Here is an 18,191-nt window from a genome sequence, read left to right as displayed (position 1 = left end):
TCTTGGGAATTTTATAAAGCTGGCTTTCCTTAGAGGTTCTAAACTGACCTCAAGTTAATGAAACTTTAAGAGGGAGAAACTGAACTCAGCTCTGTATAGCTGAATCTGGCATACTTTAACTTACCTTTCTACCATAAAGACACTGAAAGAAGATTACTCCAACTGACCACACATCAACCTTGTTGGAAATCTTTGGTGGTTCTTTTCCAACTACAAAACATTCAGGAGGTAAATACCTACAGTTTTTTGGGGGAGAAAAAAGGAAAGGACACTATTAACAATCTGTAACTTAAAGCTTTCTAAATGTAAATCTTAGAACACTCATTTTATCCATACACAAACTTAGAATTTTCATCAGTGAAAATTATCAGACTTGAAGCATTTATATATATCATTTGACTTGAGCCAGAATATACAACTTTGTGGTAAAGAATGCTATAAAAAATATATGCAAAATACACATATGTATGTTATGTACAGAAATGGAAAATTATCATTAGAAATTATAATGTTCTAATTGGAGTCAGTAATAAGGGTAAGGAATAATAATTCCCCCTTCACCAGCACTCAAACTGTAGGCAGTTTTCTTCATAAAACACCTACATGTTTCATCAGGTGGTTCTTTTGTTTAAAGAAACTCAGCATCATTCACTGCCAAGGCTAAGGCATTCTTCTCTCTTCTGTGACCCAAGACTCATTCTAATCTATCTAGCAGCAACTTAATTAAGTTCAGGACTCCAACTTAACTCAGAATAAATCTGCCCACACTGCTCTTTACTGCCTCCATGATTTTGAATGTGACAATCTCTAATGCCTTCCCTGACTGCTGTAATCCACATTGTGAGCACCTTTTCTTTTTTAAAAACTACCCAAACTTCTAGGTCATCTCTGCTTCCCCATGTAATCATTGGTTGTTTTGACACCTCTATTATGGCATTCACTAAAATCACACTAGAGTGTGAGGAACTCAAGGAGCTCTTAGTGTGCAGTTTCAAACACCAGCACTACCTGAAATATTTTGGATATTCCAAAATATTTTTTATCTTAGATAAAGGAAAGGTAAAAATAAATCTGTTACCTTAGGTTATATGTAAAAAGATCCATCAGGGATGCAAGCATCTCACACCTCAAAAATTTGTAACTAAAAATTATGAAAAGAATAATACAGCTTACTAGGAATCTACTCTTTTCTTTAGTTTTATGCTATGCTAAAATCATTTAATTTGAGCAGGATGTTGACAGGTCTCTTAAAAAAAGAGACCACATGAAAATTCTTGAAGTAGAAGCATCAAAGATGACCAATAACTTATTTGTGATGTAAATCCTGTGGAAAACCAGATTGCTCTATGAATAAAAGTATGTGTTTTGTGTAGGCTTATGTGCGTGTAACTGAAATAAAAATGGCTCTTAAACACTATGCTATACCATCTTTAAAGGCAAATGGGTGTAAGCAGGGAAAGGAACTGTAGGAATAGATGCCATAGCTTTATAGGAAAAATGACCATCAGGATAAAGTGGACGGTTGCTTTTGAGATCTGGGAGGGAAAGACAAAACTCATTTTCTTCTAAATGATATTGACAAATAGTTTAAGCTTCTGGGGATGAAAGACGACATGTAAAAACACTTTATTACACGTATTGTAAAAGTTTGTATAGATCATCCCAGTTTACCAAATACACAGCTAAAAAACTAAAGACTGTAAAAAATTAAGCATTTATAAGAAAATCATTTCTGAGAAATACACTCCATGTTGCTATATGAAGTTCCACAACTCTTTTCTGCATAGCTCCCTAACATAAGCTTCCCAGCCCAGGCCCGCCTGTCAGAGGAAATTTCCTTGCTGTCCTACACCAGTGAGGCCAGAGCGAAAGGGAAACAAGACCGAGGGAGTGTCTGCAGATGTGCTGTTTAGAACATAGTTTTCAAGCTGTCTTCTATAGAGTCCAGGATTATTTTTTGTTGGTTTTATTTATTAGAATTCTAAGGTTTTGTTGTGAAAAAAGGAGACTTACTGCTAAAATAAAAAGTCTGAAGACCACTGACTTAGAATACTGATTTTTAGGAGCTTACTAGTTTGAATGATAATGTTCTTTAAGTATGGGGGAAAAAATCCATATTACTCATATTCCTAGGAAATGCCACAGGAAAAACTTGAAACTTTAGTTATGTACATGTATTCTTTTAATCCCTGTTCATGAAAAGTTAAGTCCATATAGACCTGTGGCAGTTATGGAACTAGTTTTTATATGTAAAGAACTTATGTAACTACTAACTGTGTAAAGAGTGTTCTGGAAATCCAAATGTCACATTTATGTTTGTAGTCATTATCCTGTTCAATGAAGTTGAGTACAGTTATCTCTCCAATCAAAATTCTGCTAAACTAATTTATTCTTAAAATTAGTTGGTTTTGAAGTTTTGTAGTCTACGTTCTGTACTTTGATGAATTTGGTAAGTTTGAAAATTCATACTGAAGTAATTTTTATCAACACCTCAGTACTATGAAAGGAATGACATTCAATGTGAATCTACAGTTTTATTTAGAAATATCTCTATATATGAAGTCATTAAAAGGGATTTTTCAGAGTCAAGTCCAAAGACCAAGAACATGATATATTTCTCTCCCAACCATGATCAAGAAACATCTATCTCCAACAAAAACTGTAACCACAAACCCTCTATAAAGAGGGCTTGATGCTTACGGTTATTGTTATAATAATTAAGATGTTATATTTATGTATTTTTATCCATCTTTATAACGTGTAGAAGAAAATCAATTGAATTCTCCATTTTAGGAGTTTCTGGCTGGTCGGTAATGGAGTCACTTGCTAATGCCAAGCCATTATCCTCCAGTTTTCTGATACTTAATGGTTATGAGCAATGAGAAAAAAGGACTGATGATACTGTCTCCCACTTGATTCCAAGCCTTCATATCAGTGCCCTCAACACAGTAATCTCAAAGATACATGACAATACACATCAAACTCTCACAGAAAAGACTGAGCACTAGACAATTTTGATATTTTAAGTAATACATTTACCAGTAAGTGCCTGCCCCTTGGGAAGTTAGATCCATTCCATCTACACCATAGCTATCATCATCCATAATCTTGGATAGACCAAAATCAGTAATTTTGATTTCTCCACATGCTGTTCCATCTACCAGAAGGATGTTTCCTAAGAACAAAATGTAAGGTTCTTTAAATGATAGATGGAAAATATTATCTTTACAACTTAAGCTGACCTTTGGGAAGTAAATATGTATTTAGAATATGTATTAAAAAATTTAAATATAATTAAAATGTAATTTTAAAATGTAGTGAAACAATAAAAACACTTTAAACTCTATTAGTATTCCATGGACTTTAAAGAACTAAATCCAGAAACATGTTCTCAGATAACAATAAAATATGACTTTTATTTAGAGCTTAAAAAAATTATTTAGACATATTTTATTAATTACCTGGCTTAAGATCATAATGTATAATAGGGGGTTTGATTTCATTGAGATATCTTAGTGCATTTACAATTTGCATTACAATAGACCTAGCTTCTTTCTCTGACATTAATTTATGTTGCTTCAGATAGAAATCCAAGTCATTGCCTTCACAGTATTCTAACACTGTACAAAACCTACAATGGAGAAATAAAAAATAATTAGACATAAAATATCCAATTTTGAATCACAATGTAGAAATCAAGAATATTTAGATCATCAGCACAGATCATCAAAAGATGTTGCAAAAGCAAACATATCTTTTCTTAAAAATTAAATCCTCAAATTCACTTACGTATCTGTATCCAAGGAAAAATAATCATAGAGTTTAACTATTCTGGGGTGATCCAGTTCTTTGTGTATTCTATACTCTCTGCAGGCATGTCTATGGGAAGAAAGAATATATTAATCCTCTATTAAATATGTTTTCAGTTGATAAAAACCATAAAGTACTTACTTGTGGTAGTTTTCCTTCTTCTCATCCCTCCAGCTTTTATTAAGCTGATGTATCTTTACAGCAGCGTATCTTTGTTCATAGAGGTCAAAAGCCTAGGATTCAAGTGATAGTAGAGTTAGAACCAAAGATAAACTGCATAGCTGAGGAGATTAAAGAAAACTTGGTGATAATTTTTGCAATAATACAGAATTAGACCTGAATAATACACCTCAATTTTGGTGATCATCTCTGCTAAGATTATATATAGTTCAATGACATATTTATTTTCAGAAACGAGATACAAATTCCGCAGTGCTAAAACAGAGAAAGCTTTAATGGAATTTTCACATTCAAGTTTTATAAATGCCAATGTACTAAATAAAAACAATAAAGCTATTACTTGTTTTTAATATGGACCTGCTCCTCTATGCTGACAGTAGCAGTAAGCAGCTAGGAAAATGGATGGCTGTAATACTTTTTTTTGAAGGTTGGAAAAAGCAAACCTTTTTTCTCTATCTTATCCTAGGAACACCTTTTTTTTTTTCTTTTTTACTACTTTGAAAGTGAACAAGTTCATAACAATTTCCTGTTTAAAAAAAAATCCTGAACTTTGATTATGAAACTGTTCAAACATAACCATAACCATTAACCATATTTATTATCATTACCACACCCAACTATATCAATAATTCTTTAATCTCATCTAATATCCAACTTTCCCTGGTTATCTAAAAAAAAAAAATCTTATACTGGTTTCTTCAAATCACCATCTTAGTTGTCAAATAAAAAAATAATGATCAGTATTCTTTTAATGCTTCAGGTGATTTATAAATGTTTTTTTAAAACACTGAATGTCATTGAAGAAAGACTCAGTAATTTAGGTTCCACTGTGATTTATATATGAAGGTGCCCCTTTAAGAAAACACTTAAAAGTTGACATTTATTAGGAAGACAGCCCTCATTTCCCCCATCAATTTAACCTAAAAATAAGTAGTTGGGGTTAACTGCTTGTCACAGCATTATAAAAGCATCAGGTCAGGAATAATACAGGATGCAGTAATTAAGAATATTCACTTTGGAGTCAGAAGAACTTATTAGCTGCATAACTTTGTGCTACTAATACTTTCTCAATCTCAGTTTCTTTTATAAACTTTGGGTTGATGAGAGGATTAAGTAAGGTGAAACATATAAAATGTTTAGAATAATACACGATTCACAGTAAAAATCTAATAAAAATCAGCTAATCATATTATTAAAAATTAAGTTTTAAGAAATAGAAAATAAAAATAAGTGTTCATATGAGAGAAAGCAAAAAAGCATAGGGTCTAAAATTCAAAGGCAGTCATAATAAAGGATAATAGAAGACAATAAAATGTTAAATATATTAATAGGAAGTTATTTGTGTATATTGACTATAATAATTATATATGACACATCTTTCTCTCAAGATTAGGTGAGTAATGTGTACCTTCCCATAATGCTAATATGGCAATCACTGAACAACTGATTCAATATTTTCCATTTTGATATAGATAAAAGTCTGTGTTTTTTTTATTATAATCTGCTGCTTTGTTTTCCAATGGACCTGACAACCATGAAAGGGCCCTGAAGGGGCTGGAGCCTGCTGTTATTATCACCTAGACCATCACTGAAGGTCCAAGGTGATAGGCACCAATCTGCATTTTCTAACTTCTATATAAAGCCTTTTCCTCACAAAGAAAAGCTCTTTTTAGCCCCTATGTGTGGGGCTAAAAACAGTGGAAATATTGGGCAATGCCAGAAGGTGGTCATGAAAACTATTAATAGGCTCAAAAGTGAGGCAACTTTTAAGCTGAGCTAATGCCATCTGACTACTTTCAGAGATCTTTAGATACAGTGAGCAATTTATGATCTTTTCTGCCTTATGGCTGGGGGAAGCATACTTCAACAACCATTATGTACTTGAGGAAGAACTACCATTAGAATCAGAGAATTGGAATTGGAAGAGAACTCACAAATCACTCCTGATGGGTGAAGGAAGGTGAGGCCTGTGATATTTAAGGCTTGTCTAAGTTACCAAAACAAAAACAACAGTTCATGGTCAACCAAGATCAGAGCTGATCTCTGAATACATATCCCATAATTTTTCCCAGAGTTGGACTACAATCCAGGTTGTCTTCAATAAACCAAGAAGGCATACCCCTTGTCTCATTGAGCAGAGAGGAATTCTAATAATAATCTGATGAGCCTCCATTTACTAAGCACCAATATTCTTTACCTGGGAAGGCTCATTTGATCATTACAATAATTCTATGGTGTAGGTACTGTTATTCCCAGATGAAGACAGTGAGGCAGAGAATGGTGAGAAGTCCAAGTTTATACAGTTAGTAAACAGCAGTCAGAATTAGGATTCAAACTCTGGCCTCAGAACCCAGGCATTTAACCACTAAATGTATAATATATAATAAAGCACAGACTTAGAAAAAGCAAACCAAGAGGGAAGTCTTCTAGGGTGAGAATATAACTTTCAGTGTGACTGCCTCCTAACTAAGCAAATGGGAACCCACTAGGGCTTATGAGCAGAGTTGTAAGATGATCAGATTGTATTTTATAAAAAGGCCACTCTAGCTGCAGCATACATAACATGAACTGGAGAAACTCAATGTCCAAAAGAAGGCAATCAGATAAGAGGTGTGGATGGCAATGTAAGTAAGAGACAATGAGGCCTTGAGCTGAGAGAGAGAGAAGGGTCATGGCTGGGTTTAGGAGAGCTCAATGACATTAATAACAGCAGGCACCAGGGACTGTTATGTTGAGGGAAGGGAGCCAAGGGAAAGGTGGGGTGAAGGATGGCTTTTATATTTTTCACTTTGAGGGAATGCTATGTAATGAAGTAGGAAGTAGAAGAAAGGGAAGAGAAGGCTAACTTCTATTTTGGATGTGAGCCTGCAGTGCCTATGAAGCATGTGAGGCAAATAAGACTGTCATGTGTAACAACTGGTATGAAACTCAAATAGCAAGTGTGGGCTAGGTATGTGTATATATATCTGTATATATTCACATATATGCAGATGATTATTAGATTATTATTATAATTCCTCTCTGCTCAATGAGACAAGGGGTATGCCTTCTTGGTTTATTGAAGACAACCTCGATTATAGTCCGACTCTGGGAAAAATTATGGGATATGTATTCAGAAATCAAATAGATAACTCAATGAATGGGAGGGGATATATCTGAAAGGGAGAATATAGAATGTAAGAGATCTTAGTAACACCAATATTTAAAGGCTGGACAGAAAGAATATGATGTGAAAGAAGTGAATAAAAACTTTTACATTTATGCATATGCATTTGAGAAACAGTGGCCTTAAAAAAGGTCAAAATTTGGGTAAATCCAGAACAAGTTTAACTTAGGAGGTATAATCTTTCTATAAATGTTGTATATTAAATGGCTGCATGCCTATCTTGATTCTAATGGCTGTTGTTATTTGTATCAGACTAGCAAATGGTTAACTACTAGGTACCAAATATCAGAGGCACTGTACAGGTACAAGGGTATTCTCCAGACTCTTGACATAAAATAACATAAGCCACCACAAACTCTATTTTGTAAGGAGAGTACATAAAATCAGTCAAAAAATCATAAAGTCAAACAACAAAAGACAAGTACTACCTGTATCTTTGCTACATTAGCGTGAAGAATGGAAAAATATACATTACCTTATATACTTCACTAAAGCCACCTCTACCAAGCAGATGAAGTAACAAATATCTTTCATTTAACGTTGGGTGATCTTTGAACCTTAGGGCAGGGAAAAAAAACACTTAGGCACATGAAAACACATACAACAAGGTCCCTTCCACAATAAAGTTCCACTTTATTTTAATCCTAATTTTTTATTGGTTACTCTACTGTAATTTCAAATTCCATTCTAAACTTTTTTGTCTACCTGTATGACTATCACCCATCTTAACACTTTGGTGTTCACAAAGCTTAACCTTTATAGCTGAATATTCAGATTCAATGACCAATTAATTACAGCACTCTGATTAAGACCTGCCAACTATTGTACTGCCGAGAGCTTTATGAAAACCCATATTTACTCAGCAGCAATTGCTTCTCTTGGAAAAATATACTTTTATATTGGGAGTTACAGTTAATCAAGATTTTACAGTAGTACTGACATATGATTAAAAATAATTATAGTTAAACATTAGCCTTCATCCATGATTAAACGTTACTGTCTCTGTACTTCTATAAATAAAACTTTAATTCCCAATTTAAAAAGGAAAGCTTTTAAAACAACTTAAAAAAAAATAGAAGACAATACTACTTTTACTACTTAACATTTATTGAACCTGCTATGTATTACACTTTACCACGTATTAGCTCTCACCCAACCCTATAAAGTAGGCCCTGCTGCTCTATTTTACAGATGAGGGCACTTGATCTCTAACTTGCACAGAAAGGTTAAATAACTTGCCCAGGTCAACAGCAAATATATGACAGGGTTTAGCAGAAAAATGTGGTTCCAAAATGTATATTCTTGAAATTAAAAAAGCCAATGATAACTTTGTAATTACAGACACAAATATATCTTACTATTTTATTCAAAATCAATTGAATATAGCCTTGATAATTCAAGCTTTTCTTGAAGAACTTGTAAATAAGAGGTTTCTGCTTAGTTTTAAAGCAAAATGTAAAGCTGTAACAATTCACTTACTTTTCATCAAGTGGACTAAGTCATGTCCACAAACAAGTTCGAACATAATTTTCAGAACAGCCAACTGTAAATTAGTTTTGTCCTATCTACTTCACTGGGATTTTCATCTGGTACAATTTAGGCTATTTCCTAACTATATTATTTCATTCACCTTAGACACTGGAATGGTCTGTATATTTATGAATTACATATACACAATGGTCATATATAGGCCTTCTTTAAGCAAGATGTATTTCTTGGCAGCAACTGGCCACTTCCAATCCTGGTACTCCATTAGGTCATGACGCTTTAAATTAAATGACAAGTCTTAAAAGTGTGAAGACACAATTCCTCTCTTCTACACTGATTAAATGCAAGTAGTGTCTTGTTTAGGTTCCATCTTCCTGCTTAATTTTTATTTTCTTCACAAAGCTCCCACATGTCCACAGGTATTTTCTCTTCTTTGAATTCATTTAGCATTTAAATCTGTGGCACTTATTTTGACAACCAGGAATTAAGGAAAGAGACCATAACTTAAACTTCTTTTCTGTGTCTTCAGTTTTTGCATAATGTTGGATACATGGGCTTTCTGAAACCCTTTTAGTTGAAATAATGTCTCCTTTACTATTGTAACAAATATTTACTGTTTGCCTAACACGCGCCAGCTCTGGGGATACAGCAAGAACAAAAGTAAGTCTCTGCGCTCATGTAGCTTACATTCTAGGGAGAGGAGACAGATAATAAATAACTGAAAAGTAAATTTATAATTCCAGATAGTGATAAATGCTATAAAAAATAAAGCAAGGAAAGGATAGTGAGAGAGAGAATGGAGTGAGGCAAGGACTGCTATGGTAGTAGAAAGGGTGGCCTAGGCATGGCCTCTCAGATGACAATGTTGAGTGAAATAAAGAGTAAGACACTCAGAGAAGGGACATTTCAGCAAAGGAAATGGCGAGCACAGACACCTTGGGTGGGACTGACTGCACTAGACATGTGCGAAGGTTCAGCAAGTCTATGACACCCAAGTGAGGGGAGGATGAGAAGAGATGGTGGCGAGGTGGCCAACCAGACCACACGACTACAAGGGCCTCTGAGCTGTGGAAGGACTTTATGTCTTTTTCTGAGTGTGGTAAGGAGCCCCAAACAAGGAAATACTGTGTTTATGCTCTCCACAGGAGAGAAAAAACTTTTATCATGTAAAATTGTGAAATACTGATAATGACTTACTGTGAATTATCTTCATTATTTATTCTTTTGAGTTCTCGAATGTGAAGATTTCTGACTCTTTCCAAACGTTCAAGTTCTGCCTGGATTTCTGCCTCTTCCTGAAAATGGAGAGAAGGGACTATAAGAAGCTCAATTTATTTATGATACAAAAAAGATATTTTTACTCATGCATCAGTTTTCTCTGCAGTGACAGAAGTAGACTGTATGATGAAGCACCACTGGTCTCTTCAACGCCTGAAAGATGGAAAGAATAAGGCAAAAGCTTACTTCAAGAAACCATCCCCCACATGAAAATCTATACCCAGTAAGATGCTGAGTTTTATTCTGTACTACAAGAAATCTATTTTTATAATGTCTAAACTGAAAATGACTGCAAGATAGTCGAAACTGACTTGTAACACAAAATGAGCTGAAAGTTTTATTCCTGATATATTCAAACTTGAATGTAAGAGGGAATAATTTACTAGTAGCAAACAAATGAAATGAAGATATTTTACAATAAAAAGGAAAAAAGGAAGAAGACAGAACCTCTAATTATTCCTAGACCTTACATTTGGAATGCACACACACACACACACACACACACTATTTGACCACTCACTTTGCATAATCCTGCTGTGATCTTAAATAGACTCTAAAACAAAAATTTTATGCCTAAGTGTGGCAGATCCTTATTATCAAAGGAGAGCTAGGCAAATCCTAAAGAAATTTATTTTAATGTTCCTTTAATACAAAAATTTTGGTATTTTTCATATTTCAAAATACATTTTTAGAACATCTAAAAAACTAGACACCAATCACCCATACCACACATACATCTTTTTGATCTGCCAATATAAATTTGAATACTAAAGGATGGGTAAGAATATGCCAAATTTCAGTGGAATGTTCTAAGTTTTATAATATTTCTTATACATAATTTATTATATGTAATATATAATTACAAAATGTCCACTTTTGTAATATTTTTGAATATTTGTTGAGTAAATAAGCTGATACAGATTGCATTGGCCTAAATGCATACCCACTACCATTGTAAATCTATACCACACAGAATAGGGGTTATTTCTGAAATTGTAATTTAAAAATTCTGTATTTCATTAGCTCCTTCCCCTTTAATGATTTATTTTCTAATATTTAAAAAATCCTTTATCTCAAAAAGCTAATAATTCTGATATTTACTTTTAAAATATAAACATTATTTCATCCAAAGCAGATTAACAGATGTATAAAGTCTCCTACACCTTTATCTAAGGCTTATTCTGAAAGGAATATTAGAAGTTTTATACAGAAAAACAAATGTTTAGAAATTAAAAAACAGAATCTAAGTATATTGTCAGTATTCCACTTGACCCTTAAAGCTATTTGAATTATTTAAAAATGAAACTCAACCACTACTAGTTCCAGAGACATTTAATGCAGATTAAGCATTAGGTGATAAATAGGAATTTTCAAAATACATTTAAATGAAGATAAACCTTTCTAGAATTTTTGAGATATTTTTCTAAAATAGATACACTAAATAGATGGTCTTGATTTAACTGAAACTTCCTCATTTAATGTTGCTTCAGTAACAAATATCTCTAATTTTAAAGAAAAATAAATAAGGTAATATCCTAGGGAATTAAATAATTGAAGATTCATTATAAGTGCAGGAACTAGAATAAAAAGCTTTGGAAGAACATACTCAAACCACAGCTTAGTTGTCTTAATTTAGTCATATAAAGTTGAATAAGAAACCAGCCATATAGTTATGCCCATGAATATGAAAAATTCAAATTCATTTACCCCACAGAACACAAAGAACACATAACTTTTTTCTTCATCTTACTAATGTTTGCTGCCTCAAAACTTGCCATTAATTTGATTATTACACATATGCAGGAAGCTACTAAACACTTGGGAGGGCTGGTGGAATTTTAAGTAATCTGATAAACCTGTGAAATGCCTACTAGACTACCAGCTGAAATACATGTTTTAACTTTTATTTGAAATTGTGGTATGCTAGACTGTTGATACACATAATTACATTTGTTTAATAATTTTTGGTGCTCTTCAGATCTCTATACAATAGCAGTAACCAGTACTACAAAATAAACACCTACTAAAAAGTAGTATGTATGTCTGGGTCAGTTAAGCAAGCTTTTTCCTCAAAAAGACATGACAAATACATCCCGTAAAATCTTTTAATATAAAGCACAGGAAAGCTTCATTTAGTTTGAACTATTAAGTTTACAGGAAAAAAATCTCAGAAGCACTAAGAAGAAAAATTAAAAAGCTGGATCCTAGGTAGTTTAGAGGAAATGTCAAGGGCAGTAACTATAAGTAAGACTTACATACAAATAGAGTAAGTCCTCCATAGTGAAATATATTCACATCTTCCATATTTTAATTTAGTATTCCACAATACCTTGGACCTTAAAGTGTCCACTCTTGTGAGGGGAAGATAATTCTGCAACCCTAATTTTTCTCAAAGCCAACTGAGGAAAAGTATACATATAGTTATGGACTAAAGGTTTGTATTTCCCCAAAATTTGTATGTTTAAACCCTAAATCCCAATGTGATAGTAATTAGAGTTGGATTAATCATGAGGTGGGGCCCTCATGATGGGTGGGATCAGTGGGTTTATAAGAAGGAAGAGAGACCACCCTTCATCTCAGCCCCTCTCTGTGAGAGCCCAGAGGAAAGGCCATGTGAGGACTGGAGGAGGCAGCTGTCTACACACCAGGGAGAGAGCTTCACCAGAAACTGACCCTGGCTGGACACCCTGATCTTGGGCTTTCAATCTCTAGAAATGTGAAAAAATTAATTTGTTTATGCCACCCAAGTCTATGGCATCTTGTTATGGCAGCCCAAGCAGACTGATACATATACTTTAGGCAAATGCTAGGGCAATAATGCCCAGTACCCTCTCCTTATAGAAAGGGGCAAAGGCCCAGTTTAGGTCTGGCCCCAGGATACAACAGTCTATAAAACAGTCTCAGCAACTAATTTATCTTTACTACAGATCATTTCTAAAGATCTATTCTCTGAGGCTACACTCTCTTTGCTTGAGATTGACATTAACCTCTGGGCCATCCTCAGAATCATTTCGGACAGCTCACAACTGACCTGAATACATTATGAAATGGAATTCTCAAATGCATGGCAAAGGTAGGTATATTACTAAAAAAAGAGAGAGAATCCACCAGCTACATCATGCATGGTAAGAAAACCAAGTTTCAATCCTCAAATTATCCATTAGCTGAGTATTAAAGCAGAGAAGGTCTAGAAGATAGAAACAAACAGTATCCTCTGGAAAAGAACTGGTTTTTGTAGGCAATTAAGGTATAGAACAGACATGAATAGGAATAGATTAAATTAAAGAGAGAGGCAGGTTTGGTGATCACATACAATAAAAGGATATGGTTCTTCTGTTTTAACAAAAAGATACAGCAATGGACAATTTAACAGTACATACACACTACAGCTATTTTACCAGTGTTTTTAAAATAAGCTCTAATATTCTGCATTATTTATATTAAAAAAAGTTGTACAAGCAAGCATACAGCAATCACACAAATGTACAAGAAATCTCAATATTGCCTTATCGTTTTAATTAACCTGCAAAACACACCACCTTCCAAAATTTTTAACTTGAAAAACATATATGGAAGGCAAACTCCACAGCAACTTAACCAGAATGGTTTGTCGCTAACCAGATGTTTAGCATTGAAATGTTTTTCACTTGCATCAAACTCTCTTCTGGCAACTCAATACCCCCTTGGCCAACATTCTCAGCCAAAAATAAGTTACCATAATGTAGAATCTCTGTAAAATGCCAGTTTAAAACTGCTAGACAAATCTGGGGTATTTCTGAGCATTTCCCATAATGGCAATTCTTAAAAGGGCAATTCTTAAAAGAAAGATGGGGTGTGATAGGCATTAAAGCTATAAAGCTTAATGAGTTATAAAATGCATTTTCACATGTAAAATGATACATGTGAAATAGTAATTTAAACTTCTTTAGCAAATCCTGAATCTCTATTACGTTATCCCCACAAAAAACCCCAATTTCAAAGAGCTGCCTTTCTATAAAGCCAAGATAAGATAGAAATTATTGATTTATATCACTTGCAGCTTGTGTGTAACTGATAAAGGTTGGTAAAAGAAAAATTCTGTGGTATATTATGAAGACAGTGGAAGCACAGAAAAGCATATCACTTCGAACAGCCTATTCAACAGCACTTGGAACTAGTAAAACTAGTTCAGAATAGGTTTCAAAAAGTTTGACCCAAATTCATTTTAGTAATATGAATATATCAATACCTTAACAGTTAGTGCCTCCAGGTCCTCAAATTAAGTTATAATTTCACAAAATATTTATAATGTCTTTCTAAAAGTTTATCACCAGGAAAGTGAAAGGTGAAATTAATAAAAGGCACTATTAAAAACTAATGGAAAGGGCAATGCAAGAAAAAAAGAATTAAGGAGAAAGTCATTATGAATTTACTTCAGATTCATCCTTTCCACATGTCCTCATAGTGTGTCTATCATACTGCTTTCATGTGTCCCAGAGATGATGAGAGAGGTGAACAATTGGAAATATGGATCAACCAACCAACAAAAATGCACCTGGATGAAGCAAGTCTGAATTCACAGTCATTGGTTTTGAAACTACTGACCATGATCCTATTTTGGCTTGAGCAGGATTGTGCAGACTGAGGAGGAGCACAGGAGGAAGAAAAGGGACGACAATTGTGAAATTGCGCAGGGGGTGTCCTTTCCTAGCTCTGTAAGTGCTCCCTCCACTCCCATCCCCTATCAAGGAGCTGGTTAGTACTTATGGGAGTATATGCTTATCTCCCTCAGGTGTCTTTAAGTGGCTTAAATAATTGTTTTAGAACTTTAATGTTTTCCTCTCTCTGCACTTCATTCCTTTCTTTGGGAGAATAGAGGTGGAGGTGGGCATGGTGTTTTATATGATTTCAAGTGCATACATACATGCTTAAACTAACTGAGAATAACTGCTAAAATCGGCAGGCTTTGATTCTTTCAGTTTCCACATTCTGTTAAAACAAAACCCTACCTTCTCAGCAGTAAATAAATATAACAATTCAACTGCTTGGCAAAATTTAAATATTTAGTACACTTCTTGAAAAAGAAATTACAACTGTTATATTGGGGGATGAAAGTCCTTAATGTTAAACACTAAAGAGGAGCGGACAACAAACTCCAGTGGACAGAGGTACAATGCCTTACACTACAGTATGGTAAGTGGCAGCCCTTCCTCCCACTTGTTGCTTCCTTTTAACCTTTTAGAGGATTTTGGTGAATTCCATAGATATTTTTTCTCAAGTATGAAAAGATTTAACTTTCTATAGACTATGAGAAGAGTCTAGTCTTCTAGACTACCTTTATGCATTTGCTTATGGCATGGAGTTATACTTCTAACTGGGAAGGGCCAGTGGACAGGCAATTGTTTTCCTTTTTTGTGAAACAGTGATCTCTGACCTTCCAAACCTGAATTAATTAAACTGCTCTAACAAATGGCTAACAAGACTTCTAAGATTCTTTCCAAAATTAAAAAAATTCCATTGCTTATACTAAAACTGGATTCATATTTAACACCAGGGAAGTAAAAGACATTTTACCTCTAAATTTTCATTTTGGTAAATGAACATCATCTATTACCAAGTTAAGATGTATGACTATAAACAGGAAAACATGGAGCTGGGAAAACGTCTGTAGGTCTATAATGACAGGAGAAGGCACACTATAAACACTGGAAGCTTTCCTATCCACAGCTACTTCCACGGTTCTCTCAGCACAGATATCTATAGGGTTCAACTACTCATTTTTAAATGGGGCATAGCAGTAAAGACAAAATGCCAGCTCAGAATTCCAATACTTCTCTTGGCACTTTCTTTCTTTTCTTCCCCAGACATGCCAGGAAGTCAGGAACCTTGTAACATTCTTCAGTGGCTTAATCGTGACTTATTCTAGTATACAGCGCATTTTAACCAGACTTCCAATGAGAACTGCTGCCTAAACAAGTGGCATCTTGTGTTATGTTCTGGACAAGCAAGTGTAAAATGTGGTTGACTTTAGTTCAGGGAAGAATTGCCAGAAGATTTCTTCTCATGAAGGTCATGAATATAAAGATGTTCAAACAGATTTAGAGATTTAAGCCTTTTGGCATTATACTGTTCATTATTTTCATATTTTTATTTAATCCTAAAGCGACAAGGAATGTCACAGATGCAGCTTATTCTCTGTGGTCATACTAAGGATTTGATAAATCAAGTAACAATGGTATTCTAGAAAGCAAGACCAAAGGAGATATCAAACTTCAAGAATAATACTTGGGGGTCAATTCACCTAAAACCAATGCCCTGTATTCTCCACTGTTCAAAAGGCTTGTAGACAATCCATTGTCTTCCATTTCAACTAGTTGCATGATCCACTGTGAAGGAGTGAGAAAAGAGCTGTGTGCTTGTTCTTGGCCTGTAAAGATTTCATCATGGAAGATTAATACTGATGCTGCTGCCTGTTACTGGTTGTTTCTCTTTGCAGATGGCAAGATTGGTCAGAGAACAGGATTTCAGTGGCAGAGTTGTTGCTATACTGTTCTCTCTTCAGAAAGGAGGCACAAGGAGAGATGAATGCCACATCACAAGGAGCAAAGGAGAGAGAGAGAAAGAAATGGTGTCAGGTGGCATGCTGGATGTGATTTTTGTTTTAGTAGAGATTGAGATGACTGCAAATTGTTTAGCTGACTCCTTTGGTCTGCAAAGACACATTTGTGTTGGTACTGATGGTTCTTGACTAATCCTATTTCAATTATAAATTGGTTATGTTTTTCCAAAAAACTTAGGGCACTCATATTCAGGTCTTATAAAACATCTCTCTCTCACACACACACATACACCAAACATACACTGAAGCCAATCCCTACTACATTATTTAATATTCCATACTGAGATGTCAATTTTCCAGATGCATTCTCTCCAATTACTCAAATATTTAAGATCTAAAAGACAACAAAACTTGGAATCCTAGAAAATAAAGAGCAACATATTATCTACATGCTGTTCACAACACAAACTTGAGTTCAAATTTGTGGTAAGACATAGTTACTAGTCCTAATAGCTCTCAAAATGCTTATTTCCTTATCATTTTAGAGTACTATGATTGGTAACTTGTACCTTTTAAGTAATGTAACTACAGAGAGAATCTATTTCAAGGAAGATGGTATTTCAGAGATTTTTTGAAAGTTCTTTGTTAATTTAGGAGCAATCCTTGGAAAGCACATCCATGTAAGTTTTAGTCAATTCCAGGATAATGATCTGAACTATACAAATAACAACCTAGCAGAGCTCCTCAAATCACAAAATTGTTTCCCTTAACTAGAGCTTATCAGACTGGTATCAAAACAGGATCAACCATAAAAGTTAACTGGTTTACAGTTTGTTAGTTTCCTTAAATCCACAGATTCTTCATTCAGCATAGGTAGATAAAATAGGATGGTTAATACCTTTGCCTCAAATGAACAACTTTTTAAAAATAGGAAATTACTCCTATTGCAACTGCAAGTTTTTAGTAAGTGATAATTAGATAAGTTTGAATATAATCACTGGTAGCCAAGTTTAAAAAATAAATAGTTTCTGGAATAATTTATATAGTCTCCATATATTTTGTTACATAGTTCTTTTTTTGTTAAATCTTTACCATATAAAAAGTGAAATTATGTTAGGGTATTTACACTTTTTACAAAAAAAATGCTTTTTCTGCTGCTCACTAAAAATAATTTAGAGTGAAAAGCACTACATTAGCTAAAATAATAAAGAAATATACTAACTGATACAACAGTCACTAAAAGACTACCCAAGGAAAGTAATATGTTAGAGAAAGAGTATGTGTGTGAGAAAAACTTTTCTTCTTTATCTGCAATGAAAATGAAATAGCATGTTTCTGAAAAAAAAAAAGGAAGCATCCCCACTACTCTAAGAAAGATGCAAAGAAAGCTACAAGTAAATTAACTCTTCTGAATACAAAGAATCAACTCACTGTCCATCTATAACAAAAGAATTATAGGAAAAAAGCACACAGGCACTGCCATTAAAATAGAAGTGAGAAGAGTTTCAAGTTTTGGCTTTGCTCATGGCTATCGGTATTAAGTTGACAAAGCATATAGAGAAAATCCTGGCATTCAAAAAGTTAACATTAATGTTCTCTCTAGAATGGTTAAAACTTTAAAGTCCATAAAATGTAATATGTAATTCTCCTCAAATGGTAATTGGAATCATGCCTGTATCAGGCTGATTCACTAAATCACTTGGTGAATGAATGAGCAATGATTTAATAAAC

The 18,191-nt window shown here is 34.0% G+C and overlaps 1 protein-coding gene across 1 annotated transcript in view; it reads right to left on the bottom strand.

Annotated features, from left to right (window-relative positions):
- The window catches only part of TLK1 (tousled like kinase 1), a 192,191-nt gene that overhangs the window by 18,788 nt on the left and 155,212 nt on the right, over positions 1-18,191 (bottom strand). The window contains exons 13-19 of the mRNA XM_037022905.2: positions 9,842-9,939; positions 7,632-7,713; positions 3,952-4,043; positions 3,790-3,879; positions 3,462-3,631; positions 3,040-3,175; positions 125-236 (exon numbers count right to left, since the gene is read on the bottom strand). Of these exons, the coding sequence (XP_036878800.1) occupies positions 125-236; positions 3,040-3,175; positions 3,462-3,631; positions 3,790-3,879; positions 3,952-4,043; positions 7,632-7,713; positions 9,842-9,939 (780 nt within the window). The remainder of the gene's footprint in view (positions 1-124; positions 237-3,039; positions 3,176-3,461; positions 3,632-3,789; positions 3,880-3,951; positions 4,044-7,631; positions 7,714-9,841; positions 9,940-18,191) is intronic.

The sequence above is a fragment of the Manis javanica genome, chromosome 12, assembly GCF_040802235.1.
Source record: "Manis javanica isolate MJ-LG chromosome 12, MJ_LKY, whole genome shotgun sequence".
In the NCBI taxonomy this organism is placed as follows: domain Eukaryota; kingdom Metazoa; phylum Chordata; class Mammalia; order Pholidota; family Manidae; genus Manis; species Manis javanica.
Note: the sequence above shows the minus strand (reverse complement) of the source record. Positions and strands in the feature narration are given on the sequence as shown.